The 12466-nt window shown below is 34.4% G+C and overlaps 1 protein-coding gene across 1 annotated transcript in view; it reads left to right on the top strand.

Moving 5' to 3' along the window:
• The first annotated feature begins 651 nt into the window (after positions 1-651).
• PLSCR5 (phospholipid scramblase family member 5) overlaps positions 652-12466 on the top strand; it is a 28580-nt gene continuing 16765 nt past the window's right edge. The window contains exons 1-3 of the mRNA XM_017523790.2: positions 652-857; positions 6644-6781; positions 11509-11687. Coding sequence (XP_017379279.1) covers positions 6769-6781; positions 11509-11687 — 192 coding nt within the window. The 5' untranslated portion in view covers positions 652-857; positions 6644-6768. The remainder of the gene's footprint in view (positions 858-6643; positions 6782-11508; positions 11688-12466) is intronic.

The raw sequence follows: 12466 nt of genomic DNA, 5'->3' as shown, positions 1-12466 counted from the left end.
AAGGCTGAGATGGGAGAGTCACTTGTGCCCAGGAAGTTGAGGCTGCAGTGAGCTGTGATCATGCCCCTGCACTCCAGCCTAGGCAACAGAGCAAGAGCCTATCTCAAAAAAAAAAAAAAAAGCCCATGTATATATATATATATATATGGAGCCAAATTGTTAAGGAGGAAGATCCAAGCCAGAGAGTGACATTCATTCTTTCAACAAACTTTTCAGGAAAGCAGATAATGGGCCAGGACCTGCATTAGCAGCTTCTCTCCATTAGGCAACACCAAGAAAAAAAAAAGGCACAAATAGCACAAAGAGACCTTTCTCCACCAAACTCTAACCTTCCATTCAGGGAAGCAAGATTCCACATGGTGTATGGGACACATCCCACACTTTTAGCCACTGCTCAGCAAAACATGACTTCAAATGCAGTAACATTTTCTCAGTGATTTAGCCTATAAATAGCACCAGAAGTAAACACTAAACATGCACTATTAAGCATAAATTAACTCTAATGTGTTTTGCCTATATGTTTAATGTATATTTAATATAACAATTATCTCAATTTCTTGGAAACTTTGCTCTTGAGGGATCCAATCTCAGAGAAGCTTATTTTCATTGCTGGAAATGCAAAGACAATGTGCTGCAGAAAAAATTTATATACCCTAGCTGGCACTGAATTGCAGCTGCACTGGCTGTGCATGATATGGCTGCTGTCAATGAAGGCAGTTGTATGCAGAGCACTGCTGGGCTGCCGGCTGCAGTTACCAAAGGGCACAATGCAGTATTTTGGTGATATCTGAAGATGCAGACAGATGTTGGGAAGAAAAAGTGACCACACTGAGCAAAGCACAAGAACAAAGGCAAAGGTAAATATAATTTAAATAATGATAGAAATAATGAGATTTTTAAAATAGGATGGTAATTCTTGGTAGAAAGAATTGGGGTCTCAAGATTGTTAATGTCCTCTTAATTCTTCCCTCCATGTACTTATTCTCTTCTCCCCTTCTTCCCTCCCTTCATCTCTCTGTTTCAGACACATATGCAAACATATACTCTGAAGGATATCTAGATAAATAGTCGTTGCTATTTCATATCTCTGAAGAGGGCAGTTTTCTGCTTGCAATTTCCATCTTGTTTTACTGTAACATAGCCTAGAATGTTTATATGCAAGAACCTCTCAGAATATTTGCTCTTCTTTTAGACTCTTTAGAGAAAAGTACCATTATATGTTTATATTGTGCATAACAAATCATGAAAATGCCAGAAGACAAAGACACCAGTCTCACTCAAAGAAAATGTATAAGGCTGAAAATTTTAAAAGAAATTCTATAGACAAACTAAACTTTTGCTTCTGCCTTGGGCTTTACAATATACTGATAATGGAATACCATTTGTTCCATGTTGTGTCTGTGAACAGAACTCCAAATTAGAAGGTTTTTTCCATGTCATCTTGGTGGACGGAGACCTAGATATATCTGCTCCAGAATTATCTTTCAGACAGATTATACCATGTGTCCTGGATTCTTTTTTTTACATTCTAAAAAATGAATATTGGATCAATATCAGTTTAACTAAGTAGAAAAAGTAAGGATTTTAAAAATTATCTCTTATTAGAAGCTAAGAAGGGTGATCCAGTTTACTATCCTAATTATGTAAGAAAGAATATCTTAATAGCTATTACTTTCCTGTTTTAAAGAAACAGATTAAGGAAAAACCTAACACATATGTGTGAAACAATGAATTTCTCATTTGAATGATACATTACTAATTCTAATTTCTTTTGCTTTATAGAAAAGATGAGTTATATCATTTTATTTTCTGGAGGTAGTAACTAACTTACAACTTAAAAAAATTAAAAAATTGCAATATTGCATCCTTGTATTATGATACTCAACTAAAGTACATATTCCCCAGAGTGGAGTTCACATCACTAAATATTGCTTTGCTCGGCAATGTCATGTACATAGTAAAAAGTTAGTAGATGTTTGTTAAATGAATAAATGGATGAGGCACTACTGAAAAATGCACATTGATAGGAGGTTTACAAAGGGTGAATAACTGGCTAACAGAAAAGCACATTCAGAAAAGAAACATCCGATTTACATTAAGAAACTGGGTGCTTCGTGTTTAATATGGTAGTTATAAATCACATGACTCTGAAAAACTATTTATAATAATATTTATTCCCATATTTGTTTTATTTTTATTTATTTATTTGCACATGCATTGTCTAACTCCACAGTGAATTTTATTATGAAAAATTATAAATCCAGGGATAGTAAGACTTAAGTGTAGAAATACGTGCCTTAGGTGCTGCATGGTTGAATTCTTACATGGATTCATATTTTAGCAGATAATGCCAGTAGCATCACTGAATGAAAGGACCTATTTATCACTGAAGTATAGTCCAGTCACACACCAATCCCCACCTCTACAGTCACTTTTATAACAAATTATTCACAAAATGTGCTATTATTTTTATATGATGCAGTATAAGATTAAAAAAACAAAATATACACAAAGTGTTTATGTTACCCAGCTTATAATGTAATCAAGACCTCTACTGCTACCTCCTCATAAATGAAAGACCTCTAGTTCATCCTCTGCTACATTGACCAAGCCAGTATTGGAAAGGATATGTGGCAGTAGGCGCTCTTATCCACTAATGTTAGGAATGTAAATTGGCACAAGTACTTTAAGATCAATTCAGTGCTATCTGGTAAAAATGAAGATCTTCATACTCCATAAACCAGAAATTTTCTTTCTGAATAAATACTTTCAAAAGACTGCTACACGTGTGCATAAGAACAATGCTTTACATTATGGAAATAATTTAAATGTCCATTAAAAGAGCAATGGCCAAAAATTATGTTCATTATATTTATGAAATGAAATAGCATGCAGTGGTTTAAAATAAATGTAATTTTATGTATTATGATTTTTTAAAAAAATTAAGTGAATAAAATTTGTTTTAGAATTATAACTAAAATAATATTTATATGACTCAAAATAAAACAAGTAATTATCTTTCACTCCATATATTTGCATATGTATGTATATGTTTGTATATTTATGTATGTATACATACATTTTGTAGTAAAGCCAAAGAAAGAATAACCATGTGTCTAGTATAGTATTCCTAAAGCCAGTTTATCCAGTCCTTGGTTCTGTCCCAGACCTGTAAGATTATATCTTACTCCATTTTCCATTCGCTAGAAAAAAATGGAGTAAGATATAAGATTACTGTATTCTAGAGAATGGAAAATGGACTAAGATATAATCTTGTAGTTTACAGTTTATATATGCAGTTTACAGTAATATAATATAACCTATATTACAATCTTTGTTTTGTTTAGTTTTGTAACAGGAAACATTTCTTTTCTGTCACTATATAGATGTAATTGACATTCTCTCACTTTGTACTGAGAGAAACCATTCTGGTGTGTCTTTCAGACATTAAAATGTAAGTCAAATACTAAGCACTAAACAATGAGTAAAGTTCTGAACATCACAATAATATTGAATGAACAGTCCTTCAGAAATAGCTGTGATAGGTCCTGAAAATAGTTCATGGGCAGAAGGTAATTGTGCAGAGATTATGGTGCAGTTTGTCTCCATTTCCTTTTGGCTAGAAATTAAAAAGTGGGGGCAATATAAGAGGTTCCTTTTGTTTCAGAAGGAACAGGACCAGAAAGGCAAATCATTCTGAGTAAATGAGCAAGCCCATACAGCAGAGCAGCAGACCAGAGGCTCCGGAGAGAGCAATGACCAATATGGAGTTTCCTGGGAAGAGGCAAAGCTCATTGACCCTATGGATTCTGGTACTTATGTTCAAGTTTCCTGCTTTTTACAGCAATGCTCTCAATGTGATCTGAAGCCTTGAGTTCCGTCTAGTAGACATGTCCACCTCAGGTTGGCTCTATTCTCATGGAATCAAGTGAGGGGGCCAGAAAAACTGCAGCCTGGTGGCAAAGTGAAACTGATACTTCTTGAAAAGGTCAAGGGCTTCATAGCACAGAGCCAAGAGGATGGTGTGACCTTCTTGAGTAATAAATGGCTGTCCTGGTTCTTCTGGGAAGGTAGCAGGTGTTAGGAGAAGAGCATTGAGTTCTGTGAAGGTGAAGTTGAATGGCAACAGCAATAGCTGAAGGAGAGATACCAGCTTGTGGAGCAGCATCTCCTGGCTGCATGACCACACAGTATTAGGACACTTGAAACATGTGAGAATCCTATTAAACAGAGTTTGTGAGCCTCTCATTGAGAAAAGTTGAGAAAAAGAAAGGAATGAAGGAAAGGGAGATCTCAGCTTGACAAACACCAAGCCTTCAAAAAGTAAAAATATCTAATTTTTATATAAGGTGCAAGAAAGGGATCCAGTTTCAGCTTTCTGCATATGGCTAGCCAGTTTTCCCAACACCGTTTATTAAACAGGGAATCTTTTCCCCACTGCTTGTTTTTGTCAGGTTTGTCAGAGATCAGATGGCTGTAGATACGTAGTGTTATTTCTGAGTCCTCTGTTCTGTTCCATTGGTCTATATGTCTGTTTTGGTACCACTACCATGCTGTTTTGATTACTCTAGCCTTGTAGTATCGTTTGAAGTCAGGTAGCATGACGCCTCCAGCTTTGTTTTTTGTTTTTTGCTTAGGATTGTTTTGGCTATGTGGGCTCTTTTGCGGTTCCATATGAAATCTAAGATGATTTTTTCTAATTCTGTGAAGAAAGTCAGCCGTAGCTTTGGGGAGATGGAGGGCTGAGGGAGGGATAGGAGGGATTGCGGGGATAGGTGAGGGATAGCATTCGGAGAAATAACTAATGTAGATGATGAGGTGATGGAGGCAGCAAACCACCATGGCACATGTATGCCTATGCAACAAACCTGCATGTTCTGCACATGTACCCCAGAACTTAAAGCATAATAATAATAAAAACAATAAAAATTTTAAAAATACCAAAACAATTGGTACTGTCTTTGGGAAGTTAGGGAGAGTGCACAGGGGAAGCAAGGGGCATTGCCTATACCTCACCAGTAGCCTTACCAGGTTCGATGATCTGAAAAGCCCTCAGTGCAGATTAAATTTTAAAAGATCTTATCAGTCACATCCCCTTATCATCACATGCCCATGTCATAAATAGTTATCCTGGTGGAGTTCACAAACATGTTTAATTCACTTAGGTTTTTATTTTTATTCCAAAATCTGTGCTGTGTACAGCAGTCAAAATTAACTGGTGAATTATGATCACAATTCAAAATATCTAGTTTGATAGTGTTAATAACTTAATTTTTTGGATGACAGTTTTTCTAAATGCCCATGACAAACATTAAAAAACCTAGGAAACATACAGTTTAACGTAAAAATATTAATCATATTTATACATCTTTTCTGCAAAATAACAACTTAAATAATGGTAACATTTTTCTTTTTTTTTTTTTTTTTTTTTTTTGGGACGGAGTTTCGCTCTTGTTACCCAGGCTGGAGTGCAATGGCGTGATCTCGGCTCACCGCAACCTCCGCCTCCTGGGTTCAGGCAATTCTCCTGCCTCAGCCTCCTGAGTAGCTGGGATTACAGGCACGCGCCACCATGCCCAGCTAATTTTTGTATTTTTAGTAGAGACGGGGTTTCACCATGTTGACCAGGATGGTCTCGATCTCTTGACCTCATGATCCACCCCCCTCGGCCTCCCAAAGTGCTGAGATTACAGGCTTGAGCCACCGCGCCCGGCCTCAGTGGTAACATTTTTCAACTCCAAACACTAAGAAAACAACAACAGCAAAACCACTCCCCTTTGTCAAATAAGGAAAAGTCAGACTTCTGGAAGTTTGCAAACTGTGAGGTTGACTTTATAATTTTTCATCACCAGCTATACCTCCTGAAGTCTTTTAACTATTTTTAGAAATAAGCAGTGTTGCTGACAATGCAATATATCCTGCATGTTCAACCTTTGTGAATCATACCATCTAGGGCAACTGACGTGGTGAGCAATATCTCCATGGTCACCTGGGCAGCTGCGTTTAGAAACATGAGCTGTGCAGTCAAGGTTACAGCACTTGTTTTCTTTCCTAAGTATTCAATGCAGTTAAATATCATCTGCAAATTTCGATTATGTTTACAAGGCTATTGAAGGTTTGTATATTCCAATGCCTCTGATTAATCAAATTCAATTAAAAAGGAAAATAAAGATTTATTTATATAATTTTAGGGAATATATCTTCTTCTTGTTTGATTTGAGTTGAAGAGATGGAGATAAATCCGACAGAAAATACCAATAATAACGTTCAAACATTTTCAACATGTAAAGAATTTTCAAAAATTTACACACAATAGGATGTCTTATGACAGAATCTGGCAAGGGGACTTCTAGAAATTAGAAAAACAGGATATTTCTGATATAAGAGTAATGTAAAATGTCTATATTCTAAGAAATATAAAAATAAAAACAACTTGGTTTAAAAAGACACTTAAAATGAGTGTTGTGTGCTTTCCTTTCTGGTTTTTAATATTTTTAAATTATTCCTTCAGCCACCAAAGTAATATGATGGCTTCTGAACAGTGTTTACTTTTGTGACAGTTTCATCTCACTCTGTTGTCCAAACTGATAAAATCCAGAAGTCTAAAAACAGCAAGGCACTCCTTTCCTCTGTTATATGTAAGCTGACAAGAGGTAGACCAACACCTTCTGAAGTTTTATGCATGCTGCGTTTTCTCTTCTTGCTGCAACAAGAAAAGCCTTTGTTTTCCAACCTGGCAGCCTTTGAAGAAGTGACTCAGACATCTTCATGGCCTCTAAAGGTAAGAGTAAATATAACCAACTAATAATTTTTTTCTTATGACTAAAAATATACAATTGTGGTTGTGTTACCACCAGTGAGACTGGTACTTTAAAAGCTGTCCTTTGTCACTTTTAAACATTGTGATTTTAAGATTTTAACTCCAAGAAGCATGTTGAATTAAATTTTAAAACACTCTATCTGATAGATTGTAAACGTTCAGATGTAAATGATGTTTTAGTTATCATGAATATACATATAGTGAATTAATAAGAAAAGCTGCATATTAAAGCTTAGAATGGGAATCTTTAATGTTAAACACAGGTCAGGGTGATATTTTAAGTTTAAAGGGATTTGAAGAAAATTTTTCACACATAAGTTAGAAAGTGTTAAAGTGCAATTTAATGTTTTTTTAAGAAAATTGAAATTTTAAAAATGTATGTGGGTACATAGTAGATATATATACTTATGGGATACGTGAGATGTTTTGATACAAGCATGCAATGTGAAATAAGGACATAAAGGGGAATGAGATACCCATCACATCAAGCATTTATCTTTTGAGTTACAAACAATCCAGTTACATTCTCTAAATTTTAATTTCCCATTTGTTATTAAAATTATGTTATATAGCCATTTATTGTAAATAATATTACATGAGTTATCGATTCTTAAATGTGATGGGCTAGAAATAAGTATTTCTGAATTAATTATAAAGCAAAAATATTTTAAAATTTCTTTATGGTAAATTAAAGATAAAACACAAAAAATATCTAATTTAAGCATGTAGATCACTTAGCAAACAGACTTTTGGGAATTAGGACTGGTGAGTTTTTTTTCAAATCCCTAAAATTGCAGAAATGTCATTACTGTTACCTTACTTTAAAGAAGTTCCCAAAAGACAAGAGATGTAGCTGTTTTTAAGGTAAGTTACAATCTTACTACAAACATTTGTGAAACTATATAAAAAAATAAAATTATAATGTGCTTTCGTTTCATTGTTAGAATGAACTATTAAAGCCTAGACTATAATGAAAAGTGTTACCATGAAGAATTATGAATAGTACAATTGGTAGAAACCTTTTAAATTAATTACAGATAGGATAATAGAGTCCATCAATTTGTAATATCCTAAATTCGTGATCCATTCAAAGAAATGTGTATGCTTACTTGCTTCCTTTATCAAAACATACTTTTGAACACTATTTAATATGAAACAAACGAGGTAATCTTTCCATTTTTTATCAACCTTTAATGTAGACCAGTCCCTCAGTCCCACAGAATCACTGGGAAAGCTTACATGAATTCTAAAATATAGATGTGAAATAGCAAAATCACGAATTTAATATGTGTCATTTTTTTTCTATCTGAAGAAAAATAAACAAAAAACCTTGCCAAGTATTTCTTTTCATTTAAGAATGGCACTAACATTTAGTCCAAAATACTTCATCACTTTATAAAATAAGAGTTACAGCAATACTGTAGCCTGTAAAGAGTTGCAGAGTGTATAAAATATTTATAAGCTAGTTATACATTTTTTAAAGAGTAGATAGAAATTCAAAGCCAGTAAGAAATTCAAAGGAGTTTCTTCTTCATCTGGTAGTCTGAGTCTCTGAAGAAACTTGTGACTGGAAAGTAATATTATGTCAAAATATGATTAATCTATCAGAAAGCAGTAATGTTCCATAATGATAAAGACTTCCATCTAAACTTAGAAGCAAAGCTTCAGGTGGAAAACTGACACTCCTGCAGCCAGCTCAAAATATTTAACACATGGAGTGGATAAAACGTCTATTAGAGACCCCATGCTACCTAAGAGAATATAAGTGACAACAAAGCTTTCTTTTGAATTAGATATCATGTTCAAGAGGGCAAGCCAGATTATCACCATTATCTACATAAAACATTTTTATGGATAGTTTTCTTCAACTGTATTTAAAGACATTATTTATAACATCATGTTCTCTGGCCCAGTAGCTATATTGGCAATTAGCATTTTGCCAGTGAATGCAGACTAATTGAACATTTCACACATTTCATGGGCAGATCAACCAGCACTACTAAACCAAAAGACATTCTAAATACCGGATGCCATTAGAACTGGAGAAACATTTGTGTGGTCTGGAGCCCCCTTGCTTAGTATAAGTTAACACCATTTGAGAGCAAGTTGCTCTCAAACAGAATGCTTTAAACTGAACAAGAGCTGTGTCCAAAGATTGCTTGCATGTGAACTACAATCCCAGAAGCAGCAGCAGGTGATCTCCGAGTAGTGATGACTGTCAACAGTCTCAGGCAGAGATTCACTTATGCTCTACTCCTAAATAAAGACTTTGGGCATAATATCCTCTGAGCCTTAAATGCATTAATGCCTCTGGATCTGCTGTGAAGCCTAAGGCCCTCCAGGCCTGAGTGAGGATGTATAGCTACTTGCCAAACCCTCAATAACCTACAGCATTTTGTTAGAGCAAACATAATTTATATGATAAAATTGGGGTAATCTGTGACTCCCTTTAACAATGAAGTTGACAATGAGAGAGAATCTAATAATCTTACACCAGCTATTCATCCCTACACATGGTTTTTAATTGAGAGATAATGTGTTCAGTGAAGTGCATAAAGAAGAGCACAAAATCTAAGCTCCATGATTTTTAAAATAAGGACACACTCATGACCACCACCGAGGTCAAGATATAGACATTTCTATATTCTATAAAGTTCTTTTTCTAGCCAATAGCCATGCATCCTCTCTTTTTCAAGATGGACTACTATTCTGAATTTTATCATTGTATACTAGTTTTCCCTAGATCATAATTTTGCCTCTATGTTTTCTCAAAGTGATAACATACATTTGGCACTAATGCTAAAGAAACAATGTTTATTGCCCTTTAATATTTTTGAGTTGTTATTGCTGTATTAATGGCCATTAGCTCTTCTCCCAAATCTGATACAGTGTTACGCAGTATTCTTCTAGGTTTACTGCTTAGGATCCCATTCCGGAATTCTTCTCAAGAGCAAGGGGAGGTCTAAAGCCTGTATCTTTTGTATCCGCCCCAAATGTATGAGAAGTTCAGGATGGGGGTCCTTGTGGAAACCAAACTACTATAGTATTATCAGTAGGAAGCTCTATTTTAATGGGGCCATTTGACAAATTATTCTATTTGGTCCTAGCCATAAAGCATGTTCAAATTCTAAATATCACAGACCAGTACAAACTTAATGGGCCTACGCTAATAATAATAAATTCAGTTTATTCTTACAACATTAACATTAAATAAATAAATGAATAAATTTACTTCATGAATAAATAAATGAATGAATGAATTCAGAATATGCTTGAGTTTTCTTGATGACGGGAAATTTATTATCACCAAAGGAAACCCAATTCAGTTTTGGAATTTCTTTTTCAGAGATTTAAAAGATAAAGATACTTCTCCACCCCTAACATACACATTCATAAATTTAAATGTCATTGCTGAAGTGAGAACACTGTAATTTGCTGCTAATTATATAGATTCCACTTCAATTTTGGTATGTGAATAATGAGAGTACTTATTCAAATCCTTGTGTAGCTGTTATAAATGTCCTACTTGTTATCAATGCATAACCAATTTCCTTGCCCTTCTCTTGTATATGTCTTTAGGACAATCTGAATTACTTGTCTTCTTAATGGCCCTTCTCGTATTTGAAAATACCCGTCACAAACCTTGCTTCACATCTGTACTCAATCTAAAACAGCATCATGTTGATAAACTAACTGAATGCATTTGTGAAAGTTCTAACACTTTAATGATTATTAAACATGAGTAGTAAAAATACTGATATTCTTTGAAAAAAATGATGTCTAATGAGAGAGATATCCAAATTGTAGTTATGTGAGAAGAAAAAAATAGTAGAAAGGCTATCATTTATATTTTAAACAAAAAGACTTATGAATATACCACCTTATTAGGGGATATGCATAATATTACACAGAGCAATGCAAAGTAAATAACAAACTCCCAAATTTCAAAATGAGAGATAATTAAAATCGTAACCTATTTACCTGGCAATAATATAGAAAACAGGTGTCTTCTCTAAAAATTTCAGTCAAACTTTATAGAATTATTGGATTATAATATCTTTTATCTTTCGTAATATTGGGTGAGCTACAAAGGGATTCATACCTTCAAACTATTATTGATTATATAAACATAGACTTACATAAATATAAATATATATAAATAAGTATATATAAATACATAGAGATATATTACTGCACATATATGCAAGTAACATCAATTTATATGTATAAACTTGCATAATATATAATTTAGATATGTATAAAGCAACCAATATTTAGTCTCCACATTTTGCTTCATATATGTATATAATATATAATTCATATATGCATATAAATATGTATGCAATAAGTATATATATGGAAGTAATTGTGTATATATAGATATATATATATACACACACACATATACACATATGCAGATTTTTTTTAAAGTCATTTATCTTGACTAAATTCAACTTTTTCTCACAACTACTACAGCAGTCTTCTGCATTTCTTTTTTTCTAACTTAGAGGTCAAGCGGTAATGGCAGTGGGTAGTGAAAATAAACAAAAGGAAGGGCATTAAAATGAGAGGCAGCAGGAAGCAGGAGATAAACTACCCCATGAATAAAGAAGTAACAAATATTTTAGGAAGGACTAAATAAAATGGCATAAATTTAAATATGGATTGGGATTTTCATTCTCTTGCAGATGTCCAGAACCAAAGAAGAGGTCTGCCTCGTTTCCTTCCTGGAGCTCCAGACCCAGACCAAAGCCTTCCTGCCTCATCTTCCAATTCAGCGACCCAAGCATGGCAGCCGAGCCTCCCTCTGCCAAACAGCTTCCTGCCAACAGTCAGTCTCCCTCCTGGTCTAGAATATTTAAGCCAGGTGTTTTTATCTTTCTATTCCTACAGATATTTTCTCCTTTTAAAATTAATACAAACTTCATTTCTGGATTTTCAATCAAGATTGAAGACTTTAATCAATAATTTACTGAAGTGAGAAAAGCGTTGTAAATCATAAAATTATAAAATATTAATTTTATTTATTTATACTATTTTTAAAAGTGTGTTTTATTACTACTTTTATTCTCCCTGTTTATGTGACAGAATGATGAGACTAAATATTTTTGATAGCACTGTTTAGCACATTTATCCACTTGTTCATTGTTCAAGGTGTCAGCAAATTTCTCCTCAAGAAATTGTCTAATATGCTAGGCCACAGTGGCCCACACCTATAATCCCAGCACTTTTGGAGGCCAAAGCATGTGGATAAGCCAGGAGTTCCAGACCAGGCTGGGCCACATGACAAAACCTCATCCCTACAAAAAGTACAAAAAATTAGCAGGGCATGGTGACATTTGCCCGTGGTCCCAGCTACTAGGGAGGCTGAGATAGGAGGATCACCTGAGCCCAGGAAGGTCAAGGCTGCAGTGAGCTGTGATCGTACCACTGCACTCCAGCCTGGGTGACAGAGTGAGACTCTGTGTTGGAAAGAAAAATAAATACATAAATAAATAAAAGAAAAGAAATTTTCTAATATATATAGTCACCTACAGCTATTTATTTAAAGAATATTTGTGGAGTACTTGCTACACTCAAGACATAAAAAGCATGAAACCTAGCCCCTCTCACCCAAAAGCTCTGCAACCTAATTGGCAAGACAAA

This window comes from Cebus imitator, unplaced genomic scaffold (assembly GCF_001604975.1).
Source record: "Cebus imitator isolate Cc_AM_T3 unplaced genomic scaffold, Cebus_imitator-1.0 Scaffold30, whole genome shotgun sequence".
NCBI classification, from domain to species: domain Eukaryota; kingdom Metazoa; phylum Chordata; class Mammalia; order Primates; family Cebidae; genus Cebus; species Cebus imitator.
The sequence above is the reverse complement of the archived record's forward strand: the minus strand, read 5'-3'. Positions and strand labels throughout refer to the sequence as shown.